The sequence below is a fragment of the Pavona decussata genome, unplaced genomic scaffold (assembly GCF_977016875.1).
Source record: "Pavona decussata unplaced genomic scaffold, jaPavDecu1.1 SCAFFOLD_433, whole genome shotgun sequence".
In the NCBI taxonomy this organism is placed as follows: Eukaryota; Metazoa; Cnidaria; class Anthozoa; order Scleractinia; family Agariciidae; genus Pavona; species Pavona decussata.
In genome coordinates, this window is record NW_028145790.1 from 43,106 (window position 1) to 71,045 (window position 27,940).

Genomic DNA, 27,940 nt, shown 5'->3' on the forward strand with positions numbered 1-27,940 from the left:
GTGGAAAGGCAGAAAATCACCCCAAATCCTAGAACACGGAACGGGTGAGGGTTAGGTTCCAGGTTATAGTTTATTTGGGGTGATTTCCGACGTTCCATGTTTTAGGATTTGGAGTGATTTTCCACCACTCCGCCCTTCCACCGTTCCGGCTTTTAGCGTCGCCGATCTTGAAGTGAAGCATTTTACTCCGATCCGGCGCAACGAGACGTTGGATTTTTCCTCTTAAAGTGAAACGGTTCGCTCACTTAACGCTGTAAAACGAGCGAAAAAATCAGCAATGGAATAAAAGGACTGGTTATTCTGAGAAAAGGCAAGTACATGTATATTCATGTGATTTTGTAGACAAAACTTTGCTGGTTTGCGGCTGTTTTGCAATAAATTGATTTCTTGCAGTGTTGACACGCAGTTAATACTGGTAAGTTCAGAGTAGTCCTTTGAGCTCATTTTTTTCGGTTCCTGTTCATTATTTCGATCCCTTGGCATTTTATTTTCTAATCTGGTCCAATTTTGCCTTCCAACAGCGGGAAAAAGAGCAAGGCGAATAGCGGCAGAAAAGGAGTCTTTTGAAGAGGCGGCAAATCATAAACAGGCACAGCAATGGAATAAAAGGACTGGTTTTTTCCAAAGAGGCGAGTATATTTGAGCTTAAGTTTATCGTTAGCTAGCATAAGCTAAGTACTGACAAGTTTTTCTCGCATATATTTCTAATTTTTGCATTTATTTCTGACAATCTTCATAGAGAACAAACACAAATACTTAAAAGGATAGGATATTTCTTTTCAAAAAACGTTGAAAGCGAATGTAAAATTAGTCAATAGTGTGGCCTCATTTTCATCATAACATCAAGCGTACACAAAATTTGTTCGCTTGTTTGTGCAAATTTTTGAAGATTGTCGTTTAGTTTATCTCTGTTCTGATTGTTATGAATTATCACAGTTTTTTTTTCATTTATTACTCCAGCATACATATATATTTTAAGTCTGTTTCATGGTTATTGTAGCCTTTTCCTCTTAGGTTTATGTACGGCTTTTTGTTGATAAACAACATTTGCCTAAGACAGTGACAGTTCGCCTCGATCATCTTTAAAACTAAAAAGAATAATAACAACAACAAAAAAATACTTTGAGCGTGAAGAAAACTATCAAAACTCGATAAATAGCCAATCCCGTCCTGAATATTTACCTACAGTGTACATAATATTTTGATATTTTTTTTTGTACCCCCCACTCACATCCATGAAGCTTAGAATGTCAGTTCTGCTGAAATGGGTTTTTGGGTTTCAAGAGGATACCTTACTACCGTAATGTACCTTGTTGTATAGCAGATAGTATTTTTATTTGCATGAAGCCGAGTAGAGTTAAGGTTTAATTTTCAAGCGGCAGGGGTATTTTGCAGAATACAGAACGTTGAACTATGGAGATCCTTTAATGCAATGGCTGCCATAACAACAAATTAAAGCTAACCGTCTGTATAATCAGTGCTTAGCCCTAAACAGAAAAGAAAAGTGCTTAGACCTTGATAACTTTGTTCGTTGCTTAATAGGTGTCGCATCAGATTAATTAAAGCTTATAGAGACGGCTTATTAAACTATACCAAGAATTTTGAAATAAAATGAATTGTCGAATTTTTTGCACTGCTTTCTCAAATCAATTTTTGCACTTGAAGGGGGCACTTTAAAGAGCTAAAACTCAAATGGAATTTGTTTGTTTACCTTTAATTTTGGACAGTAGCTAGTTTAACATATTAGGAACAAAGACTTGTCGCAAATTTTTTCTTTTCAAATATTTTTTCTCTGAGCAATTTTTATACAATCACTTCACATTTCTTTAATGATGTTTAAAAAATGTTCTATAACTTTTCACTGCAATTGAATATCACAGAACGCACACATGTTTTTTTTAGCTTTGGTCCGGAAACTGAGGAGCAAATTAAATAAGCGAAAAACAAAATTCACTTGACTTGTAGCCTTTAAAAGGTGATTCGCACGCTGGCATTAAGAGGTGGTAAAAAAATCCAACAATTCATTTAATTTCAAAATTCTTGATATAGTTTGATAGCCAGCTCTATAAGCTTTAATTTGATATAGGGGTTTACATATCTACAGTTTAAACCGGACGTGTACATCGTTTGGACGCGAGAGACCTCTAAAGGTATGCGGTAACCTTAATGCTAAACTGTTATAGGTGGCGTAAAATGCGACATTCGGCGTTCAGCATTCTGCAAAATACCCCTTCCAGTTAAGCAACTAACAATATTGTTAAGGTCTAAGCACTTTTCTATACTATTTAGGGTTAAGCGATTTACCAATAATTATTAACTGCAAAGTGTGTCCACTTCTAGTGCTGCACTTTTTATTTGCCGATTTCACTCTCACTCAGCATCCCCTCAGTTTCACTGCACCATGTTTCACCCATAATAACAGTGTCATCTCCACCTTTTTTTATCATTATCATCAAATGTGGGTTTGTTAGCTTGTAAAAGACGCTGGCCTGAGACTTTCATTGTTGCTAGTGTCTGTCCCTTTGCTTCTTGTAGATGACTGGTTATTAGCACAATCTTTTAATTTTTTCAATTTTCTTCTTGTATAGGAAGGAGTTTTTTTTCAAGTGAGTGTCAAGTTAAAAAACAAGAGATTTAACCCCTCCAGATAGTAGTGACTCTTCCCAATTGTTATCCTCATTCTCTGTTTCATCGCTTCTCAATGGTCGCTTGACTTCTTAAATCTTTGGAAAAATGGAGATGTTTTAAATGGTCTAGGTATATTTTCATTAGCTCCTCAGAAACTGGAATTAAGGTAGAATAAAAGTCTGCAGTTTCTTTTGCTGTGTTCAGCTTTCCTTCATTGAAGAAATTAGGCATAAAGTCATCAACAGTACTGGTCATGCTGTTCCATCTAAGGAAGTAGCCAGAGATTCAGACATTTTAATTTGTACCTTAACTTCTCTTTATCTAGGAAAGGGCATGGAATTCTGCCCATCATGGAGCCAGCCAACCATTTTCACATGAAGCGCACTGCTGCTCTTTCTTAACCTCGCAGGTGTCTTTGACAAATTCCATGTATAACTCTAGCCACAAAATTTTGCAAAATAGTAATTATAGCCAGCACATGTTTTTTTGAAGTTTCACATGCCTTCAAGTAATCATGATTACCTGGGTCCTGTTGAAAAAAAAAAAAAAACCCGCCTCCTCCTCCCTCTCTGTTACAAATGCCCTTATGTAATGTGACAACAGGTGCATCGTCAATGTGCAACGCTATGTCATGAGCAACCCTCCATGCATTTCTTTCCATTCTTTATCTTCGTAATTTCATAGTGAGCTAGTCACAGTCGTCTTCTAAATTTATTTGTCTGATTTGTCATGAAATCTGAAAATATTCCATTTTATAGATCTAGAACTGCCATCAGTAATGGCATCTCGGTCACTGAACTGCAGGATTATTCCTTTCCAGCCAGCTTTCCCCCAGCCATTGCTCATAGGCCCCCATCTGCATAAATTATGAACCCTAACTCAGGAGTGTTTTAAGATTTGCCACTGCCTGGGCACAAAAGCCATGCACAGAGGGTGTAACCTTTACTGGTGGGTTTAGATCTTGTTTTAATAGCTGTAGCAAAAAACAATTGATGTACAGTTGTAAGCTTTTTATTTATCATCGCAGATCATGACAGATGTGATGAAAACACAGTATGGCTCATGAATCACTTTGTTAATGGAAGTTCTTGTTGAGGCAATTCATAAACTTGTAAATTATCCATTCTTGGGTGAAAGTTTCTGACTGTGCACTTTTCCCATCAAGGGATAGATCCAGTTGTGTATTAAATTTTTTACCTTTTGATAAATGTTGATGTGATGGCAGGAGCCAAATTGAATGGGCACTCGCTGAGCATATAAAATTTTTCTTCAGCAGTAAAGATTTTAATTAGTTGGCCTGATGTAGGGCTATTGCTCTAGCATGTTGTGTACAACAGAGATTGGCCACTGGATGTCTGGGCCTACAATAGCTGTGTTTATAAGCAACAGTCAGCACTGTCACTCAATTATTCTTGTAACTATTGAATTGATAGAGGCTACAGAAATATGCTGAACAAGGGGCATTCCCTGTATACTTTACAGTGCAACGAACTCAACTGGGGCCACCCAACATTGATCAGCCAATCACAGGTCACGTTTACAACAAAAGAGTCTGGCTTTGGTAGTTGGTAAACCAATCAAAAACGAGAACATTTCTTTAAATTTCAAAGTGTCCGTTTTATCGGTGGCCCCGGTTGAGTTTGTTGCACTGTAAGACAAAACCTCGCCTAACCTTTAGTTATATATATATATTTTTTACAAAGCCTGAATATCAGCTGTTTCCCATCTCTCACCAATCATCTAGAGAGATTAGAGACTGATATTCAGGCCGTGTTTAATGTAACCAGACCCTTTGGATAAATGTGATTTAACAGACAAAAGGTGAAACTTCTTATCAGCCATCTCTTTTAATTGAAAGAAAAATTTAAAACTTGGTAGTGGGTAATGAATTATGAAATATGTACAGTTATTTATTTTTACAGTGCAATCTCAGTTATTTGAACTCTCAATGTTTTTCAGCACTCCCAATTCTTTGAACAAATAGTTGTTAATTCTCTTGGATTTGCTTCAGTCAGTTTTTTGCCTCCTATTTTTTGAACAAAATTTATTTTCCCTAGGAAGTTTAAAAAAAATTGGTACTTCCACTGCAGTGATTTTCACATAACATTATTAATGAAAATGTTAATATACCAAGTAAGTTGTTTTCTTTTACTTAAATTTGATTATCCAATAATAACTGTTAATTTTCATGGGTTTTGTGACATCAGTAACCAGGGCTGAGTTGCTTGAAGCATGGTTAGCGCTAACCATTGGTTAAGAGGTATTAAAACCTATAGGTTGGTATGGTATTTAACCCGGGTTAGCGCTAACCATGCTTCGGGCAACTGAGTCCTGTGCTACAGTTTTCTACACCTTATCACATAGTCTGGTATAACTTTTTCAGTAACATAAGGGAAAACACTAAATAATATTATTTTCCTTTTCCATTCTGTACAGGGTTTATGTAAAATCTTTATTTATATAAAAATAGTTTAATCCACTGATTGTTTTGGAGAATAAAGTGATAAAATGCTTTAATTTGCAATATTTCATCAAGCAAAGTATAATGTTGTACATCATTTTGTGAATTCAGAAGAGGACTATTGCTATACATCAACTCTCTTTAGGCACTCTTGTTCCTTCTATTTTTTTCTCTCGGAAAAACAGGATGATGAAAATTAAAGTAAGGAATATTTTTTAGAAAATGCTTATTAAAATTAATGATACATGGTAGGTATTTTGCTGTGTTAAAATGAATGGGACTTCTCAGATGAGGTGCTATCCATAAACTGGAGTGATGAGGCTGCAGGAGTGTAGTGTTTAGCAGTCTAATGACTTCTTAAATTGGGATTTTCCTTGTAAGGACAAAAGGTTAATGGGTTGGAGCAAGGCCTCTTCCTTAATTGAGAAACCAGAGACTAAAACCTGCAGTGTAAATTTTTGTGGTGGAAGAAAACCGCTTAGTTTTCTTTTCAGTATTACGTCAGTTAGGAAATGTGGTCCATGAAAGGTAAAGAAAAACTGTTTGACCTTGGCAGGATTAAAACCTATGACCCCAGGATTTTGTTGATCACCGATGGACCAAAATTAATCTCTTCACTAGGGTAATGCAAAATTTAAGTGGTTTCCTTCCCAAATAGAAATTTACACTCCAAGGATAATTCCCTGATTTCTCAGTTGTATAGTCAGTACTGCACAGCACAAAATTTCATTATCCCTTAATTGTTGTGTTATTTCCAACTTTACTCCAAGTTAACTCTCGTGTAGCAAAGTGTAGAAAACCTGCTGGGGATAACCGGCTCCCATAACTGCCTGATGGATATTTTTTGGTAAAGATTTTGACAGGGACAGTTTAGGATTTATACACAATTGTTATTTGATTCTATGTCAAACAATTTACTAACTTAATTTAAAACCAGGAACAAATGACTAGTGACTGAAAAAAAAAATTTTCTGTTGAATAATTAGACTTATGACATTTATTGCATTCAACATAGAAAGAACGCACCCCTCACACAGATTGGAGTTGAGATTGTATGGGAGAACCAAAGTTGATTGCATGAATGAAAGGATATTGGGAAGTATATCGGGCACCCCCTGTAGATGTTTCAGGGGCAGATGACATCATCACCAAATTGGCAAAGGAGAGAACCTACGCTAGGATCGAGGTCATCAAATGTACTCTCTGATCCAGTTTTGATAATTACTAGTTTTCATATATACAAAGTAGCAAAAGGCATTCACAAGTGATTGTTGTTTTGACTTTACAATATAAAGAATAAGAGGCAGCCAATTACTGCAATGGTTTCTCTGAACAAAACAGTATCACTTTGCACTCTCAAAACAAAGGAACTAATTTGATTGACAGGAAGTTATGAAAGGTTCATGTTTTCCTATCCCTACCGAAACAAATGGGAAAAATTATATACCGCATTCTTAGACTAAGTTAAGAGCAAGAAAGACATCTTGACTCTCTTGTAAATCAATATCAGTTGCATGGAACTGAGCACTTAGTTTGAGTTTATACAAAAACCAAAATAAACAACTTTAAGTGTACAAGAATAGCTATCAACCTGGGAATAACAGAAATCTTTAAAAATGAGCTTTTCAATCTAATTTATTGAATTAATGAGCTACAAGTGCAGTAAGAAAATATAAAAATGGCACAAAGCTAATTTGACTTGAAGAAATATCTCTCCTGTATTCAAACATCTCCAATGTGCATCTCCCTCAAACAGAACCTAAACATAAAAAAAATCACTCAATTTGACTAGAAAAAGATGAAATTTTAAATATTTTGTAAATCCCTATAACTTATAATGACTCGTTTTTCAATTGTTCCACGGTGTACTAGTTTGCAACGATCTCCTAGTATTAGTAGACCACATGAAATGATATAACAACACTGGCCTACTATTGTCCGTATTAGCTTGCAATTTTAATATTATCTTGATTAAAGATTTCTTTTAGAAAGTTGCTCCCTCGTCAGAAAAAAAAAAAAAATACTACAAACAGTTTAAAGGTGTGTATGCATACATAAATATTTGAAGTTATCTTACCTCCTTAATTGACAGAGCTGTCGGACCTTTCGCCTTCCACCGACACAACAAAACCCCTTCTAGTTTTGACATTTATCACACTAAAAGTTTTACTTCAAATCTGCTGTTAAAAGGGAACATTTCCACACAGTCGCGCAGGCAAAATAAGACGAGGCGTAGGAAAAATTCGATCGCTTCCAAACCTGAAAACTTATGCAAAAATTAAAAAGATCCTTTCTATTTTTATCCACCATCCTAACACAGGAAGGTATCTGAACACTGCTATTTTTATCCTGTTTTATCCAAATCTCCAGAACGAAGCAAAGACAACTAAAATTCGCCTCTTCGCTCGTTCTCAGGTAGGTACTTCATATATAGTAATTATTAATAATTACCATATATGACGTATCTACCATATCCAGCGCCAGTTTTGCTGGATAAGGGTAATGCGGGCTCGGAGAACGAGATTGCCACCATTTTTTTAAATGATGGATCTGGGTACTAGATATAGGAGTCTAGGATCAGGAATCGGAAGACCTTAGATAACATAGTCTCCTTCGCAGCCGTTATTAGTGTCGTCACGCTCCGCTCCGTGGGGAGGATCGTTGCGTGACGATCCTAATAACAGCTGCGAAGGAGACTAGCTATAGATAAGAAGGACTGGAACCAGATTTTAGAGCCCAGTGCTTTTCGCGAAAACGTGGGTTTGGTGGGGGTGCCCATTCTTCAGTGCGGGCTCACAAACCTGGTTCCAGTACTTGTTATTTGAGGAGGGTCTAAGGATTATTTAAGGATTTTCCCAGGAATCTCATTCCCATTCAAAAACGCGCGTGGGCTCTGAGGACGAGATTGGGGTACAAGCGCAAAGACCAACCAATCGCCAACTTGCTCGGTGAAAGGAAAATTAAGAAAAAATGCCCTCTGTTACAATAAATCAGGAGCTGATGATCATGGGCTCCTGGTATTACACTGTTGATGGGGAGTTTGCTGCATATGCATTAAAAATATATATAACTTTAGAAAGGATGAGGAACAACGTCCATACGATAAGCAGATTTCTATAAATGCTAGCAAAAAAATTGGAGCTCCGCTTTTAGGCTTGGCTAAATATATATATTAATATATACCATCATCGTCTTTATACTTAATTAAAGCGGCAATCAGATCGAAATTTATTTTTCTGATGTCAAATTTTGATAGCAGACGTTTAAATTGGTTTAAGTTATTTGCCGCTGATTCTTTGCTGGATAGGGTATTCCAAGCTATCGCTCCTCTATATTTGATGGAGTTCCTCATAAAATTTGTCTCTGGGCTCGGGAGAACAATATCTCCGTTCCTTCTACTTTCGCGGCTTGAGTTCCTCTGAACAAATAGGTCCTTAAGCTCTGTGGCGTTGTATCCTTTTATGCTTTTGAAAGTGTATTCCGCTAATCGAACCTTATACATTCTTTCAAGACTATCCCACTATCTTACTATGATTCAATGAGGGCCTCGTAGCCTACCCAAAGGTTAACCGACAGGATTTGGGAGAAGGGCTTTCTGGCCTTACAAACCTACCTTCATAAAGCTTTTGTTAAGGTAGGAACGAGAGGTGTTAAAAAAGAGAATTTGGGTTATTCATTTCAGACGCAGACGAATGCAATGCTTCAGTCCCTGTATGTGATGCCAACGCCAACTGTCAAAACACCGTGGGCTCATTCATTTGCACCTGTAAAACTGGTTTTACCGGAGATGGTTTCAATTGTTCTGGTAAGAAAAACATGGAAGAAACCGGTTGTTTTGGATTCTGAAAGTTCTCAATTGCCGTTATTCTTATTTATTGCTTATCTACGTTGTCCAACTAAAAGAAACAGTGTAACAGCAAAAATTAAAACCTATGTAACACCCGACTTTGTGCAACAATTTGCCTGATGATTTCAGTCCTTGGCTGAGCTTAAGAACAAAATTGAACGAAATTGCGAGACAAGTTGTAAGAATTGCCTAGTGTAACAGTGCCTTATATAAGTGAATTATTTTATTATTTATTATCATTTTGTTTCTTTCAATTAGATATTAATGAGTGTGCCAGTGGTTCTCACAACTGTGTCAGCGGTACAGCTACATGTTCTAATACAGTTGGATCATACAACTGCTCCTGCAAGCAAGGTTACTATGGAGACGGTCAAACATCCTGTACGCCAAACGGCAAGTCTTGTTAAATATTAACATCCCCATTCACTCACTGCGCCCGTTTAGGGTTTTGCACATTATGCTTTTGATTCTGCACTAAAATGTTCCAAGTTATTATGCTCCATTTTTTTCCTCTTAAATTCTCGGATAACAAGTTATACACTTGCTTATTGTATTAATCATCAATGTTGTTAATTAACTAAACAGGGTGTAAAGTGACTCCTACAACAATTAATCAATAATTTATTTGTTTACAACAATTACAATGAAGTCATGAAGTCATCTATAGGTGGTTCGCATCGTCGCCATGTTGGTGGACAAAACAAAAGAAATTTTTTTTCTCAAAGTTTGCATTAAAATGGAAGTTAACTCCCAGAGGAGAAAAATCTCATTGTTCTTGTCCACCAACATGGCCGCCATGACGTCACATGCAAACCATCAATATGGCCGCCTTGCCTCTTCCAAGCAAAAACCGCTGACCCTTCCTCAGTCTTCACTCACCTTTTTTAAGACTAAGCTGCTTCGTATTTCATTTTAAAAAAAATATCGAGTTTAACTTGTTACATTCTCTTAACAATTATTTTTTTCAAGAAATTATTATTTTGGGAAAAATGTCACTAAATGCTCGAATAATGCTCAATACTTTTGCCTCACTAAAATGCTCGAAAAAATACTGGCTTAATGTGAAAAAGCCTGTCAATAATATACCCACTGTGAAGTTCAAGATTCAATTAACCGTTTTGTTTTCACTGCTACCACTCAGTACAGCGGAAAACAAGACATTTGGCCTTGTAGGGTCAAAAGTTCACGCTTGTACACTATGATTGATGGATTCCGAACACTTTGTCGGTTACTGAATTTTAGAGGTCAGCGTACGGGACAATGCCGAAATTTATTGTTTGTTTCCCAAACTACCTTTCAGCATTGTCGCGTACGCTTTTACGCCTTTTTTGGACAAACTTTGTCGAAACCGCTGTAAATGACAGACAACAGAAAAACACTTAAATCGGCGTCGGTTAGGTTTTGAAATTCAGAGTCTGCATGTTATTGAAAGTCGCAGTAAGTATAAACTCTAGCTTCATGACGGATTTGGGTGATTTGTAACCATGCAAAATAGTGAAAAAGGAGCGATTTTAGCTTTAATTTGTAATAAATTTGTTTAAATCCCATGGAAAAAAAAGAGCGAGAAACTAATGCACAAAAAACCTGGTGATGTTAAAATGAGTAAAAGAATAAATCTGGTCCCTAATATCTATAAGTCACCTGTCTGGAATGCAAAGCAGTGTAATTCCTAAAGGAGATTGACTTTCAAACTTCTTTCCTTCTTGTAACATTAATACATAATTTCGATCAGACAGGCGAGATTTGTTAAAGTTTTGTATATTTAAATTAGTCACATAAATTTCTACTGTAGCGTACGTTATATAATTTTATATTTTCATATCTTTTGTTTATTTTAGAGGGCCACAGGGTCATCAGTTCCATCTCTGTCACGTGCAATCTCATACCCAGAGTCCTAAGGCTCTTTGGCCAGCAGTTTGATGACAGGAGAGACTCGGTAAAATTTAAAAAAAAATAAATATTTTGATTGGCTGCACGGTAACAGCTTGCATTGTTTTACCGCAGTAATCCTGCAGTAATAAAATTCCAGTATCCCAGAGTCTCTCCTGAGCATGAGGACTCTGGGTACGAGATTGTTGTACCAAAAAATAAAGTCTATTGTATTGTATTGAATTGTTAAAAAATTGCTATGCAAGAGTTTTGGCTTAGTTAATTTAATTGATGCGTTAATTTGACTTATAATTAATTTAATTTAATTTAATTTAATTTAACGCATACATTTCAATTTTTAGAGTGTGTTAACTACCAAAACTTGAGAAGCGCTGACCGTCACATGACGTTCGGCAGTTATAATCACCTTTGTGACAAATCCCTTGGACCTTCATGGTTCCGCTTCCAAGAAAACGCGGGAACAAAAATGCCTACTTCATGTACTCCTACTTTCAGATGTGGGACAGATGCCACGGGTTGGCTACAGGGTCCCCACCCCACGGTGCAAGAGGGCAAAGTCACCAAGCGGGTCTGTTTCAGTTGGTCATCAAACTGCTGTACTTGGTCCATCAACATTCAAGTGCTGAACTGCAGTGGTTACTATTTGTACTTCACCAGTGGAACACCTCCCGAACATCGCTGTCACCTCCGTTACTGTGGCACTGACTGAGAATGGCCTTAAATCCATTTGAAAACCGCGATAGTGTTGTAAATGTTTAAATGTGATGCCTATTTGTGATGTTACTTTGAATGGCCGAAAACATATTTGCATCGACGGAATCGATAATAGTTCAATTTTGTTAACAGCAACCCTAACACTACTCAGAGACTAGTGTTGGTTATCTTTGACCGTGGATGGCCAAGATTTACATGGGTTGAAACTTGAAAAAATTGGCCAATTTTTTCAAGTTCCTTCATCGTATTTGGAGAAATCGCTAAAACATACTGATTATAGTTTGTTCTTTTCATGAGAAACCAGTTAATATTTTCTTCTCTGTGCTCCAAGAGCATTTTGATGTTAGCGAAAAAGGTATCTTGTCAAATATTTGAGTAGTTTCGACCAAAACACAGAGAAATCGCCGTGACAGTGTCGTTTTAAGGTTTATTTTAGCGAAGCCGTAAAGTGGTGAATAACTCTAGTGCTCCTAGAACCGATTTGACCCTAATTTTAAGGCTAATGACATACCAGATTAGAAAAGATAACACTTCATAACTCGCTTGGAATCTTAATAGATGAAAAACGGAACTGAAAAGCATATTTCATAGAATAACTTTATTTGCTCTTGTGCCTAACTGAATAAATAAATAAATAAATAAATAAATAAATAAATAAATAAATAAATAAATAAATAAATAAATAAATAAATATTTTAATCAACTATTGAACGTTCGCTCACGAAAATCCCTTCCGCCAGACTAACTGCCCTTGGGTCTCCGAGGATGGCAGCCTTAGAGCGCCTAGGTCCTATCCCACGCGTTGTATTACAGTTTTTCACTTAGCACGTGCGCATGTAATTTTTTGCCAGTTTTGGTAGTGGCCATCCGAAATAGTGTACCAAATTAAACCATTTTTAAATCCTACCTTGTCGACTTTGCGTCAATTTTTCTTTTCCCATCATTTGCTTAGTAAGCATTTTGATATATTTTAATCCTCCGGCGAAATTAATTCAAATGCAGATCTGCGTAGGAGCCCACTGTTTGGAGCGCAAAACGCCTTATTTCCAAATGGCTATCATCTTAGTATTCTTTCGTTTGCATTCAAATTAGCCCTTCTTGCCTCGTTCAAGGTACTAAAATATTCTTTTGATTTTTGAGCTTAAAACAAGGTAAGAAGAGCTAATTTGAACACCAACAAGAGAATATTAAAATGGTAGCCATTTGGAATAAGGTCCATAGACTCGAGTAACGGCGTTTTTACAGACCTTTTTATTTTTAGATTGAAATTCCCACAGATTCAATCTCCCATGGGAGCCGTACTAACCAGTCTGATGCTTTGCATAATTCTCATGTGAACCAGAATTTAAATTTTCACTGGAAATAGTATTCCCTTGGGTATCTAAAAATAGACCGGTCTATGAAAACGACGTAGCATAGGCTTGGTATAGCAGAACTGTAATGGGCTCGTTATCTACGAACGAGTTAGGTTTACAGGCTCTACATGTAAATCTTGTAGTAGACTTCGAGCGCTATAGGTGGTTTGCATTGCCGCCATGTTGGTGGACAAAACAAAAGAAAATTTGTTCACAAATTTTGCAGAAAAATGAAAGTGAACTCCCAGAGGACAAAAAGCTTATTGTTCCCGTACGTCCACCAACATGGCCGCCATAACCGTAGTTACTAACTATGCCATAACCTAACCCTAATCCTTACCCTCCATATAGTCACCCCTACCTTACCATGAATTTTATGCCCATCAATTGCCTTAAGAGCAAAGGTCAGAAAAAATCGAGCAAAATCGAATTTTAGTGGCCACAATGAAAAATTGTTTTTCGCTCATATTTGATGTGTAAGTAGGCAATACAAAGTCAATAATAGTGATATGGTTTGTTTCTCGAAAATCCGCTTTAATTTTAAGAAAAACGGAAAAAATCATTTTACCGTCGGTGGCCTCAGAATTGCCAGACGTGAGAGCCAAATTAGTGGTCATTTAAACAAAACTAATGTGCAAACGGGGAGAGCGCATGGATATATTAGCACTAATTTTCTGATTTGGGAAGTGTTTAACATTTCATATTAATTGAGATTGTTTTCTTGCCAACAGCTTAAAGTGGAAACAATTGCCGTTAAAGATGCGTATTTTTCAAAACAGCAAAAAATATAGTTATAATTCTAAGTCGAGATCAAACTGTTTTGCCCGTGCCCAATGATGAATTGCTCTATCATTTAAGCTGTGAAGAGATAAAGAATTGTACTAAAACATATGTAAAAACTGGAATGGGTTTTTCGTTTTTCACTTTACACGAGACCTTCGAAATTGGAGAAAATTTCACCTGAATATGCATAAGTAATGAGCTGCACTAATTAGTATTGTTTTCATTCGCCGATCGTAGATGAGAAATGTTTAATTTCAGCTTGAATTAAAAGGTCACATGAAACAATTTTCCATTAAAAATACCTTTTCTGATCGGGTTGCCATTCATTCGAAGCTTAATAGTGTGAATTTGGGAAACTTGCCATCCCTGTATCCACCGCTTAAGTTTGACCTCAAAGGTCAATTTACTCGGATAGGAAAAAATTCGTTGACACATGCAAGACGCTCTTGCGAAGTTTGTCGGCAGTTTCATTAAAAATATCGACAGAAGGCTCTGTTGTCAGCATTTCTCTTTTTTAACTCAACCTCCGATTTCGAAATAGGAGCAGGCGAAAAGCAGTACAGGAAACTAACTGGGCTCTAAGTTGACGTTGTGTGACTACGTGACGCGCTGTAGTGGGGGGTGGCTACAACAGTTGCTTGCGTGTAGTTGTTAGAGTCTTAATACACTTTACACTTCAGATATGTTTTGAAAAAAGTGAAAAATTGTTTCTTTTTGGTTATCTGCAGGATCTATTTAAACCAATTTACATGGTTCTTTGAACTGACAAATGTGTCAATAACAGTCGTCTTATCAAGCAGTGTTTAAAAGTGATCCAAATATGAGCTTTGAGCGAGCTATGGAAAGTACTTGTTCCTTTTTAGCGATTGTGGGAGGCCAGTGCGGTTATGACTGAAGAGATAGAAAGAAATCAATAGAATGTGTTCCATTACTGAGCCATGACAGAGATATCACAGGCCACAAGCCAACATTTCAAGTGGGTTTTACGACATAGATACTGAAATGGAACTTACACTAGCGAGAGCAGAAATGTTTTCTCTTCCTCAATTAATAAGTATTGAGCAATTCGCAATCTGCCCATCACACCGATTATCACTTGGCATCGGATGGAAGCGGTCATCTGACAGATGCAAAGCACCTTCAATTTTGTGCAATCACAGTGAAGACATCGGGGAGAAACCAAAAGCAGAGAGAGGCCCAAGCAAAGCGTTCAATCAATCAATCAATCAATCAATCAATCAATCAATCAATCAATCAATCAATCAATCAATCAATCAATCAATCAATCAATCAATCAATCAATCAATCAATCAATCAATCAATCAATCAATCTGTTTCTGTCTTCTGAACATACCACTCGTAAAACTTGACGTTGCTCAGGTAGCAGAGGCCCCCAATGTCACAGAATGCCATTCAAGTCCAAAGAAAGATGTTTCAGAGGGGCAATTTCTCAAGGTAAAGCCACGGGCCCAATCTTCTTTGGAAGACGCTCAGAAGTACTTAAACTCTGAAAAGGAGTCAGTTGCTGATGAATCATATAGCCTTCTTTTCTCATGTCCCGAGGAGGGATGCATTAAGACATATCAACGTTTTTCTGCCTCACAGCATCACTAGATTGTGGCAGACACGAACGCGCTCTTGAGCACGAGACTCTTCTTGACAGAGCAGTGTATGGATACGCACAAAGGCTCCAGGAGCAGTCTGGTGGTGTGCCACACATGCAGGAAGTTGCGAACAGTAGAAACGTCTCCTGAAGATTAACCGTGTTTGCCAGTGGGATAAAAGTCTAGTCAAGTTCGCCAAACTAGATTCACAGAAAATCAGAAGGAGTACTCGTCCAGCAAATTTCTCATTGGAGAGACAACCGGCCGAAAGGTAGACTAGACGCAGTGTCAGTTGATGACTGTGAGAGCCAGGAATGGGAATCGTATATTTTCCAGTTTTGAGTTTCTAACAAGTCAGCAGTTTTCAAGTTTCTTTTCTGGACTAGCCTCGAAGCGTTCACTTGAAGAAAAGGTAACGGATAGCGAAATCGAACACGACCAAAACGAGGAAGCCTATAGCCAATCATAACCTTTGCGAACTTATTGCAAACTCAAAGTTGCTTAGGGACATCTGTGAGCACTTTGATATCCCAACGGCTGACATTACAGTAAGAAAGAAAGCGCTATACATTCAGAGAAGTAAACTTTTCAGGAGTGACCTTTTCTTTTTAGCTGACTGAACTGTTAGTAATTCAAGTGTAATCATTCACATATAACCATTGACATGTAAATCTTTTTAGTGCCCTACGATTGGAAAGCGTTTGTTTAAGGTATTTCTCCTTTTCACGGTGCACTTTATGTTACGGTAGAGGACGATCACAGGACAACCAGACAATCGCAAGCCACTCCCTAGGCCTACTATTATCGAAGTCACACCGCCTATACTCGAGCACGTAGTGCTAGCTATCTGAATGCCACCAGTTATTGTCTTTTTATCAATTAGGACATGAAGCAAAGTTAAAGGATTGCCTCGTTTCTATAACTATTACTGCCACAATTTTAGACGGAAGAAAAAAGTTCCTGTGCGACGCGGTTGTTAGTGTAAACTATGGTTGTTTCATCGCATCAGTGAATTCATTAGAGTATACATAACGTTACCTGGGAGAGGTGGTTAGACTGTTAACTTGAGTAATAAAACACTGCTTAATTGACTGCAATAAAGTCGTAGTTGACCGAGTGTAAGTACCAGGAAAGCGCTCTGTTTGAAACAGAAGGTTGCGGATGGATAACGACGGAAAGTCTGTCCCCCTCCCCCAGTAAACAACGTCACTCAATTGATACATTGTTTTCTAATCATATCAAGAAATGATGAACGATTTAATTTTAAAAGATTGATTTTTTGACACTATCCATAAAGAAAAGTAAGGTTTTTTACGTACTATGTCTTATTTTTTTGTTTAAAAATTGTCACGGCAGGCTTGCCCCTACTACACCCTGCTGTGTTGAGATTTGTTAGGTCACGCAACATACAAGTATCAACCGTCAACCAAACTCAAGACTATTCAACTTGTTTTTCACTGCTTTGGGGTTGATCATTTCAAATTTCTTCGACGTCGATGACTTCTAATCCAGATAATGTTACAATACAAATATTTGGTTTAATCAAAGAAAGAGACCTTGTGAAGATATGTCTTGGTCAGGTTTTGGGATTTGTGCGTGACTCGCTTGAACCTCAGAAATGACCGACGATATTTTGATAGCACTTCGAAGGTCAATTGCGGGTGCTTATCGTGATAGGTAAGTTATTTTGTTGTTTAATCGTTTTCATTTGGTCGTCCATAAGATGCTGTGACAAGAAAACTGAAACTCGTTCGGACGCGAAGACCCCGTCAAGACCATAAACTGTAATTCTGAAACAACGTGATTATTTACAGACCTCTGAAAATTTCCCAAAACTCGAAGGACTCATGCGGGGCGTAGAAGTTAAAACCCATTCTGGTTTTTACACATGTTTTAGTACTATTCTTAGACAACTCACAGCTCGAATGCTGCAGCAATTCGTCACTGGGCACATGGAAAAGAATTTGATCGCAACCTGGTGGTAAAATTATATTTTTGTCAGCTTGAAAAAATGCGTGTCTTGAGTGGGATTGTTTCCGTTTTAAGCGATCGCTAAGGAAGCCGATTTGAGCTCAGATGACATGACAGGACGGAAAAGACGCTTACTGTAAGTACCTCCCGTTGTCTCTCATAAATCCTTAGAAAACTTTTCTAAGGATTTGTGAGAGCTTTTTCTGGAGTATCTGTTTGCGCTCCAGGTTTCGTCACCTATGCTTTCCGCTTCATGTCATCAAGTCGTAATAAACGTGACTCAGTTTTCATATGGAGGAATGTTACGTATCAGTGACAAGTCATCACTTGTCAAACTTTGTAACAAAACATGAATGAAATCAGGAAATCCGAACCACCTCCACTGACTCAGTTTTCATTAGGAGGAATGTTACGTATCAGTGACAAGTCATCACTTGTCAAACTTTCTAACGAAACATGAACGAAATCAAGAAATCCGAACTACCTGCACTGACGTACTAGTCGGCAAAGTAATGAGAAAATAAATCAGAGCTAAAGAATTCTGCGGCATGCCGGCGCTTATGAAAGCGTGATTATCATTGGATCCGATGAGATTGGAACGCGTGGAAAATACAAATTATATTACAACTTTACACTAGGAGGTTTACAGTTGCCAATAATTTTGCAGGTAAAGCTTATACTTTAACTTTTCATCACCCTTCGTAGATCTAGTTGTACATTGATATTCAAAGCGAACAAAGCTTTTCCTGTTAATTTTTCTCGTTTTATTGTTTTGCGATAAGCCGCTGCCATTCGAATTTGGTATAACGATGTATGGAAACGCGGGCACACGCACTGCCACAGTGCTGGCCATCGCGAGATCGAGAGAAACCGCGCGCTTCCGAAAGAGCCGGATCATGCCACGTAAGTCTCGAGAAAATTCAATCGAGGAAAAAGCAGGATGCGAAACGAAAGAAGCAAAAGAAAATGGTTGTCAAGGACCGCTATGGAAAGAGAGAACAGAGAAATTCGAACACAAAAAAAAAGAGATGCGTATTCTCGTGCCAAAGAATTGGCGCGAATTTACTATGGCAAATGGAAAGCATTAGCCGAACAGAATAAAAGGACCCTGGACCAAAACAAGGTAAGGCTCTCTTGGCGCAAATATAGAAGAAAATAGGCATCGTAGAAGAGCAGTTTGTAAGAGAACGACATGCGTAAACATGATTAGTCTATCGTGTAGTCTACAAAGTTCCCCGGGGGCAGGAGTCAAAACATTTATTGGGGCCGGGGGGGGGGGGGGGGGGAGGGGGGTAGAATACGGAGTGGGGCGGGGGATGCGGCCCAAAAAATTCCACTTCTTATGACGAAATGGCGAAATCTATTGAATATCAAGGCATAATGCACAACACCCTCTCTTTGTTTTATCAAAATTGCCAAATTCTTAATATATTTTCACAAAAGAACAGCTCAGAAACCATTATGAAGGACCGTACAGAGATTATAAACACAGAAACGGGCAATTTGCTAATATTTTCATGGCTTCATTTCTTTTAATATGACAGACAGCTAGGTAATGGCTTTCAATTGAAAAGTCTTTGGACTTTGAGCATGTCCCCTTTCATTAAGCTATGAATGTGAATTGTTGGATTCTTTCTTGCCCTACCCTCTTCAATTGGGCATCTCTCTCAGTAGTGCCCTCAGGGGGCAGGGCAACAAAGGGTCTAACACTTCAGACTACTGGCATCTTTCATAAGACATTCAATTTTACACCATAAAAATATTTTTATTATCACCCATGGGCATCAATAAATACCAGGAAAATGCCAGGGAAATGAAGCCGCATAGACTACATAGAGTCGGTTGGGATACAGGAGAGTCAAGGAGAGACTTGTAGAAGGCACTGATTTGACTCCTTTATTGTTTGAAGAGTATAGAGTTCACCAATAACTGTTATGACAAAATCTAGCAAGTGCATCTTTACCAAGCTGATTTGCTTCACTTTCAAGGTGATCTTGATTCTTTGTTTATGACAAAATGATTATTTCTTTATTCCAGATTAGACACCAGAATACAAAATCAGGACCATCTAAATTCCCCACTGTCAATTTAATTGATCCATCTGAGCTTCACCCAATCAATGAAAAGGAATTAATACTAGGACAGGGATCATATGGCAGGTGCGTTTTAAAAACATTCACAAGATTAAAGATACAGGTGGTAGAAAAACAATGTCTGATGCAAAACACTAAGGAGATTGTAAAGGAGGCACAAATAATGCAGGCTTTCACGCACAAAAAAATTCCTGCAATAATAGGCATCCAGGTTGAAAGGGAGCCTATATCACTAGTCATGGAGTTCAAAGGGGAAAACAATACATCCGTAACAGTTAGTAAACTGTTGTATTGTGAGGAAGCCAATGAAATATTACAAAAACTTAAAAGTTCACCAACAAAAAAAGATTGGCTGATCATTTCTCATGATATCACAGATGCTCTTGCGCATATCCACTCCAAAGGCTTTCTTCATTGTGATTTAAAATGAAACAATGTTCTTGTTAGTGATAAACATGGCCACATTATCGACTTTGGTAAAAGCCTGTGACAGTGCATTTCCTCCAGTAAAGACGTACACTTTTCACTTTGCTCACATCGCTCCTGAAGTTTTGAAAGGCTCCCATTGTAGCAAAGCCAGTGATGTTTATTCCCTCGGCAAAATCCTGTGTGAAGTAGCAACAAAGCAAGAAATTCCAATGTTACTCGCCGAGGCTCAAAAATGCTTGGATGTTAACCCCACAAGGAGGCCAACAACAACAGGACTAATGGCATCACTGGCCTCCTTAATATGTAGTTGATAGTTAATATTGTTAGAGGAAATATACCCAAATTAAAGTTTTGTTAACCCAGGATTAGCTTAATCGGGCTTTGAACAACTGGACCCTGGATTTCAAAAAAGTTAAAACAAAGAAAAGAGTGTTAAAACGTTGAAACCCTCTACAGCCGTTTGTTGTGATGACTTCCAAAATAATGCCGGGCATATTAAGTACCTCATGCCAATAGAGGAGATGAAATATCTTTCTCTTGAATACGACAAATAATTTAATCTATATGTATGCTTTTGGCAAAACTTTTAACCCTTAATATACTGTCATGGGATAGACCAAAATGTCCATATTATCAACATCTCCAGAGTTTAAAGTAATCTTGGACTGCGGTCTCTATTTTTCGTCGGTGTTCATTAGGGCAGATCTAACCATATGTAAATGTAGGCAAAAACTGGTAGAATTAGTTAAGCCAAAGCCTTCTTGCAGCATAAAGAAAAATGAACACAAAGAAACAATCAAGAATAGAAACTGGGTATATCAGTTCAATTTGTTGCCATTGTGACAATAGCAAACATTCCTGCTCTTAAGATGGCACATCTTTTATTAGCAGGACTGCCAAGATGACACATCTTTTGCCAGTTTCTGTTTGCTATTGTCAAAAGAAATAAATGGAATCTTACAGTCCATTGGCAGAGACAACAACAGTACGAAAGAAAGTAACTTGTCAATAAAACAAGAAGTCTATGCCTAAAAAAGATTTGTTTCAGGACACTCTTTAATCTTAAGGAATCAATTTTTAGCTTTTGTATTTTAAGCAGAGAATCTTCCTCTTTTCCAAAGTTAACAAGATTTATTTGGAACCACTTTTACAACCAAAAGCCAAAGCCTTCACGTAGAACTATTGGTTGGAAAAAAAAAACAATAGAAACCCAGAACTAGGTAAATTAGTTATAATAAACATTTCGTTGCAATTGTGACAACAGCAAACATTTCTGCTCTTAAGATGGCACATCTTTTATTAGCAGAACTGCCAACTGAAGATGACACATCTTTTGCCAGTTTCTGTTTGCTATTGTCACAAGAAATAAATGAATGGAATCTGATCAAGTTAACAACCACAGAAAAAAAGTAACTTGTGAATAAACCGAGAAGGCTATGACTTTTAAACCTTTGTATAAAGACACCGTCTTGAAACTAGGAGTCAACTTTTAACTTTTCCAGCCTTTTGCATTTCAAACTGAAGAGACTTAAAACTTTTTCCCTTCTTAATGTTTTCAAAGTAGTAAGCTTTATATATCAATATAAGCTTAATTGTGTGGCAATATCCTACATCCAGTACCATATTCCTACTATCAATTTGGAAATTACCCCTTGACAGGTGGCATGTCTACACTTCATGACTGATTATAAAGTCTTGTGCCACTTTCTTAACCAAAAATACTGGAAGTATTAATTAATTGTGACTTACTCATATGTCTTCCCATTCTTGGTGCAAGCAACATGTATTTGCTTCAATTTCTGATTATTTGATTTGATTCTCATCTGTATTCAATAGTTCATGTGTGACACTCAGTTGAAAGCTGGTCTGCTGGTCATCTGGTGCAGGTAACTGTGCCAAAGTAAATAAATGAAGTTAAACCTGGTGGGTTTTCCTAGGAACCCATCTATTTTGGTGTGTTGTTTACTGAGTCTTTAGTATTATTACTCACTCAGTTATGTACACCTTTTTTATTCCAGTGCTATACATATAAACAAAGCTCAAGAAAATGTTTGGATATCAAAGCCAAGAAAAAAAAAGCTCTTAAAAAAACAGGCATTTGATATCAAGACCAACTTGTTTAATATTTTGCCGACCTTTCTAAATTTTAGGGAATAATTAGCTTGAGAGTCAGGCAATAGCAATAGGACTACTGGGCCGGGTTGTTCGAGAGCCGATTAAGGCTAATCCCGGATTAAAAGTTAACCAAGGTTTGCAACTCGCTTATTAAAGGCTCATTTTAATTTAATGGTAAAGAAAAGTCTAAGGCAAAACTGAGGACAAAAATCTTTGGGACAAGTCCTTACGGATTAGTAAATATACCCAAATCAAAGTTTCGTTAACCCAGGATTAGCTTAATCGGGCTTTGAACAACTGGACCTTGGATTTCAAAAAAGTTAAAACAAAGAAAAGAGTGTTAAAACATTGAAACCCTCTACAGCCGTTTGTTGTGATGACTTCCAAAATAATGCCGGGCATATTAAGTACCTCATGCCATTGAATAGAGGAGATGAAATTTCTTTCTCTTGAATACGACAAATAATTTAATCTATATGTATGCTTTTGTCGAAACTTTTAACCCTTAATATACTGTCATGGGATAGACCAAAATGTCCATATTATCAACATCTCCAGAGTTTATAGTAATCTTGGACTGCGGTCTGTATTATTCGTCGGTGTTCATAAGGGCAGATCTAATCATATGTAAATGTAGGCAAAAACTGGTATAATTAGTTAAGCCAAAGCCTTCTTGCAGCATTAAGAAAAATGAACACAAAGAAACAATCAAGAATAGAAACTGGGTATATCAGTTCAATTTGTTGCCGTTGTGACAATAGCAAACATTCCTGCTCTTAAGATGGCACATCTTTCATTAGCAGGACTGCCAAGATGACACATCTTTTGCCAGTTTCTGTTTGCTATTGTCAAAAGAAATAAATGGAATCTTACAGTCCATTGGCAGAGACAACAACAGTACGAAAGAAAGTAACTTGTAATTAGCCTTAGCCTTTTTCATTTCAAACTGAAGAGACTTAAAACTTTTTCCCTTCTTAATGTTTTCAAAGTAGTAAGCTTTATGTATCAATATAAGCTTAAGGACGGTGCCTACTATTGTTACTGCGCATACGTTCTGCGCATCTCGTGATACTCGGGTTTCCTATGAGTAGTGGCTACTAATACAGGGATATTTTTGTGCGGTTTAAAACTATTCGGGGAAAGCAGAACTTAGCAATTGCTCTTGGTATCCAAAAAGAAAATTTGGGGTAACCATGCATTTTCCAGAGATAATAAAGCTTCAATTTTGGAAAAAATGCCATACATTGCTTTGTATTTTACTGCTTTTCAGAATAATTGTTGCTTAATTATCTCTCAAAAATGCATGGTTACCCCCAATTTTCTTTTTGGATTTCCATAGCCATCGCTAAAATCTGCTATTCCCGCATAGTCATAAACCACGCAAAAATACTTCGGTATTAGTAGGCACCGTCCTTAATTGTGTGGCAATATCCTACATCCAGTACTATATTCCTACTATCAATTTGGAAATCACCCCTTGACAGGTGGCATGCCTCATACTCATACAGTTCAATGTAACCTTGAAATACTAATCAAGCTACCAGCTTGCACATAACTTATTATTCAAAATTTTCAATCGGAACTGGTGGGTGTCACACCTGAGACAGGTTCGATGTAACCTTGAAATACTAATCATGCTACCAGCTTGTGCATAACTTATTTTTCAATCGGAACTGGTGGGTGTCACACCTGAGACAGGTTCGATGTAACCTTGAAATACTAATCATGCTACCAGCTTGCACATAACTTATTTTTCAATCGGAACTGGTGGGTGACACACCTGAGACAGTTGCGATGTAACCTTGAAATACTAATGATGATACCAGCTTGTGCATAACTTATTTTTCAATCGGAACTGGTGGGTGTCACACCTGGGACAGTTGGGATGTAAACTTGAAATACTAATCATGCTACCAGTTTGTGCATCCAGTTTGTGCATAACTTATTTTTCAATCGGAACTGGTGGGTGACACACCTGAGACAGTTCCGATGTAACCTTGAAATACTAATCATGCTGCCAGCTCGTGCATAACTTATTTTTCCATCTCAACTGGCGGGTGACACAAACTGTACATGATAATGTTTGCCATCAATGACAATCCCGTACACCTTAAGTAACTTTTTTTGATGATTAATGTCTTTCAGTACAATCTTGAGATTTTCCCTTCATGAAAAATAATCTATTATGATACTTATTCCTCGATCATTACCAAAATAATAAACAACAACAAAAAAACAAATTAAGTAAGAAATGTTTGGTTTCTCAACAGAGTTGCCAGAGCCCTTGCTCTGACATGCTCTTTATGGTGGCCAAATTACCTCAGTTATCAACTCTGTCGATAAAACCAAACATTATTTGTTTCTACAACCCATAGACGCATACGTAGTACAAAAGTTTCTTTAGAAACCAACCCCTCATGATTTCCACCATTATTTTATTTTATTAAAACAACTAACAAAGGAAAGCCTTGCAAATTTGGTTTCAAAAAGACAAGTACAATTGTTTCCCTTTATTTTGTTGGGATAATTTCATGAAAAGTTCACTGTAAAAGGCTGCTCAATTTGTTTTTCCAAAGCCTGCTGAAGTTATATTAACTGCAGCCTAAGTGCAACTAACTACATGTAGCACTTGTTCAGTGTGCTGCCTTAAAATAATAATAAAAAAACAGAAACACTCCTCAAAGAAAATAAAACAAGGTTACCTGTAAGGGGACAACATACAGATTTATACAATGAACTGTATTAAACTTGCGTTTTGTTTGGTATAGCGGAGTTTGTGATTAGAGTATAGACACACAAATGAACTCATCAAGTGGTGTGATCAGCGCTTCTGACTGGTCAACAAAGTTTTGCAAACTATTTTTGTGAGTAGCGGACAAAATATTTTCACAAGAAACGAAAACTGTCCGATGAAAAATTTAACAAAGACCATTGAGAGAGACCTCAACCAGTTTAAAAAAGCTAGAACTTTGTTGTGCCATCAAAAGGAAAGAAATATTTGCCCAAATTTGTCGACGATAGTAATCCCTCACAAATCGCAGTGAAGTGACTGACATGTGGTAAAATTTTGGGGTCAGCATTTCCTTCTGAAATAAAGGCTACTGTAGTTTTGAAAATATTGTTAGTGAAATTATTTTGGATTATACTTAGTTGGAGGATCACTATTGTATGTGTGTAGTAGTCTGAAAGTTTGCTGCAACCAGTTTTTGACTCACCTCTGTCAATGTGATGCTCGCTCACGAAATGTGTTGAAATGTCAAATAGATTCCATTAAATTCGATCAACGATAAAACCAGGTAAGAGAGCAATAGTCCATCATAACTACAAAAAAATAGGGAAGTAGAATTATGAGTATCTTAAAAAAACATTGCTTCGTGATCGTCCAAAATCAAACATTTTGGAAGCATCGAGCCATCTCCTTGGTAACCGCGCCAAAATTAAAGCATCAATGAGGCCAGGCTTCTATTCTGAACACGAAACGCAACACGCAACGAATTATAGTTTTGTACAAATAGATGGAAAACTTACCTCCGTTTTTCCAATTGTTGTTGGTCACCGCTTGCCATGTATGGCCAGAAATTATTGCGTGCGTTTCAAAAAACAAAAGTACCCAATCTGGCTTAGCGTTTCCTCTCCAGCGAGATCCTTCTTGACTCTCTTGAGCCGATGCCACATCCTCGATCACATCGTTTATGACACCTGTAGCGTCTTGGTAACCAAACGCCCACAAAAATGACAGAACGGTGGACAAATTTTCCCTCTTTTCTTCACATAAGGCATTGACTCGGCTGATCAGCTGCTGTCCCCTTTTTGTTATCAACAGCTTCTTCCCGGGTCAATATCTAAATTTTCATAAATCCCCACCGGTGTGTGCCGCCCCAAAGAGTTTTTAGCGGTCAGTGTAAAATGCAGACTGCAGACTGCAGGCTGCAGACTGGGGGTAAAATGCAGACTAGGGGTAAAATGCAGACTGAATTATAAAGACTATCTTTTTAAAGTTACAACACTCGAAGTGATTTTGGTCTGTATAGAAAGTTAATAAGTAAGTGTAGAATTCCAAATAAGATACATGTAGCGTTGTTAGCGAAAAAGGAGTTTGAGGCTTGCCAAAAAAAACTTAGGATTTCATTGCGTGACTTTTGGGGACGGCGCCCTACTTCTTCCAATACTTTCAAAAATTATTTCTCCATGAATTCGCTTCGAAATAAAGAGAAAAACCGCTCAACAAGATATTTAAATGTTTTAGTTTTGAAAAAAAATGCATTTGACGATGTGCTTTCGAAATATATCGGTGAATTTTAAAGTACGCGGATATTTGGATGCATTTTACTACCGTCCGCCGTGTATTAATTACGTTGTAAACAAACCGAGTACAGAAAACTCAAAAATTCGTATCTCGGTAAATATATGTCCTATCGAGCTCATTTTTGTCTCTATAGAAAGCTGAGTAAATGTAGAATTTAAATATGAAAAGATTTCTGTTGCGCAGATAACGGGAAAGGAATTTAGCGCTTGCGAAAAAATCGTAGAAAATGAAAACAGTTCTCACGGTTTAAAATGAATGAATACTTTCCGGGATACAACCTGCCCAACCGAACAAAATTTAATTTAATTTAGTCTGCATTTTACCCCTGGTCTGCAGTGTTCAGTCTGCATTTTACCCCCAGTCTGCAGTCTGCAGTCTGCAGTCTGCATTTTACACTGACCGGTTTTTTTAGTCGTTTTGGTGTGAAAACGGGTATAGATTTTGACCACTAGGGTCTTAAATCTGGTATGGTTTTCAAGGGAACCGCGACGGCGTATAAACGTATTTGTCTTTTCAACTTCAAATGAACAGTAGAGAAAGAAGTATACAAAATATATCATTCGAGCTGAATTTTCGGGTGAATTTTACCAATTCTTGACTTTGGCATTGAGAAGAAGCGTAATTATGCTACAACAAAGGTCTAAAAACGGGTATGGATTTTAGAGTCCGGCCCAGGGACCCGTTTTTCGAAAGTCCCAGTAACTTACCGGGCCCGATAAGTATATTTGTAAACGATTTTTTGCCGATTACACAGTGATTAGAGACATGGTACTCGGGCAGTGATTTCATAGAATTATAAGATTTGAAAATTTGGTATTCAAAGCTAACAAAAATTGACTTTATGAAGAAACATTATCACCAAAGACACTTACCGGGCCCGGTAAGTTACAGGAATTTCGAGAAACGGGTCCCTGGTCTGAAAAAGGGTGTCGGAAATAGCATGTTTTGGTCTGAAATAGGATTAGGATTTGGAGAACCCCACGGCACACCCCCACCGAAAATTCCGAGGAGTACCCCTTCCCCCGCGGGTCGCAAATCTCGCTCATGTTTGGGGAGGAATTTTACTTTACGTTTACACAAATTTGCTTTGGGGTCATCGGCAGCGGGTTTTCTGCAGCTTCTCCTCTTACCAGCGGTGTTGGTGGAGCTGGCATAGTTAGCTTTCAAGCTATGGCCGGCGTTGATCTTTACTTGATGGCCGTCGTTGGTGGAAACGTGTACAACGTGTACTCATTTCATGTTCAACAGACAAAGCACTCAATTCAAGGCCATTTACAAATTATTTTAAAGGACTAAAACGAAGATCCTTTCAGTTAAAACGAAATCTTCTGAGTTTGTTGCCGAAACAAAACAGCGAGAAGACCAAACGATAAAGGTCCGACAACTTCAAAATCTGACACAGCTTTGCCGTCGAACATGGCTTCGTCGGCTAGTCGAAAGGTGGCTCTTTTCACCATTTTAAAACCTTCAGGGAAAATTTCAACTACGGAGCTTTTTCGGAAAGCTTGCAGCTCATCACTGATAACACGAGAAAAGGACGAGTAGCCCTTTCTCGGTGCCCGGCATCCTGTTTAAAACCGATAAAAACAACAGGTAAACGGAATGGAGTCTTTTATTCAGATCAAAGAATCATGTTACGACATTTACCACTCGATAGTAACTCGATCTCAAAAGTTTGACAGGCTACAGCGTCATTTTACAACGTTTACCAGGACTGTGTTAGGACCGATGATAAGTTGATCTC

General features: G+C 37.6%; 3 protein-coding genes and 2 long non-coding RNA genes across 5 annotated transcripts in view; 3 read left to right on the plus strand and 2 right to left on the minus strand.

Annotated features, from left to right (window-relative positions):
• LOC146450657 (uncharacterized) overlaps positions 1 to 27,940 on the plus strand; it is a 135,564-nt gene that overhangs the window by 22,911 nt on the left and 84,713 nt on the right. Inside the window, exon 6 of the mRNA XM_085100132.1 lies at positions 8,772 to 8,894. Within this exon, the coding sequence (XP_084956258.1) occupies positions 8,772 to 8,894 (123 nt within the window). The remainder of the gene's footprint in view (positions 1 to 8,771; positions 8,895 to 27,940) is intronic.
• Positions 1 to 27,940, plus strand: part of LOC146450658 (uncharacterized) — a 48,495-nt gene that overhangs the window by 3,662 nt on the left and 16,893 nt on the right. The window lies entirely within an intron of this gene.
• On the minus strand, positions 6,707 to 7,560 carry LOC146450659 (uncharacterized). Its single transcript, XR_014860250.1, has 2 exons — positions 7,167 to 7,560; positions 6,707 to 6,848 (listed from the first exon to the last, which is right to left on the minus strand). It is a non-coding gene; the product is annotated as an uncharacterized LOC146450659 (long non-coding RNA).
• Positions 18,179 to 19,776, plus strand: LOC146450660 (uncharacterized). The gene is made up of 2 exons (XM_085100122.1): positions 18,179 to 18,376; positions 19,291 to 19,776. The coding sequence occupies exons 1-2, from the start codon at positions 18,194 to 18,196 to the stop codon at positions 19,774 to 19,776; spliced, it is 669 nt and encodes a 222-aa protein (XP_084956248.1). The 5' UTR covers positions 18,179 to 18,193.
• Positions 19,807 to 25,304, minus strand: LOC146450661 (uncharacterized). The gene is made up of 3 exons (XR_014860249.1): positions 25,106 to 25,304; positions 21,525 to 21,665; positions 19,807 to 19,951 (listed from the first exon to the last, which is right to left on the minus strand). It is a non-coding gene; the product is annotated as an uncharacterized LOC146450661 (long non-coding RNA).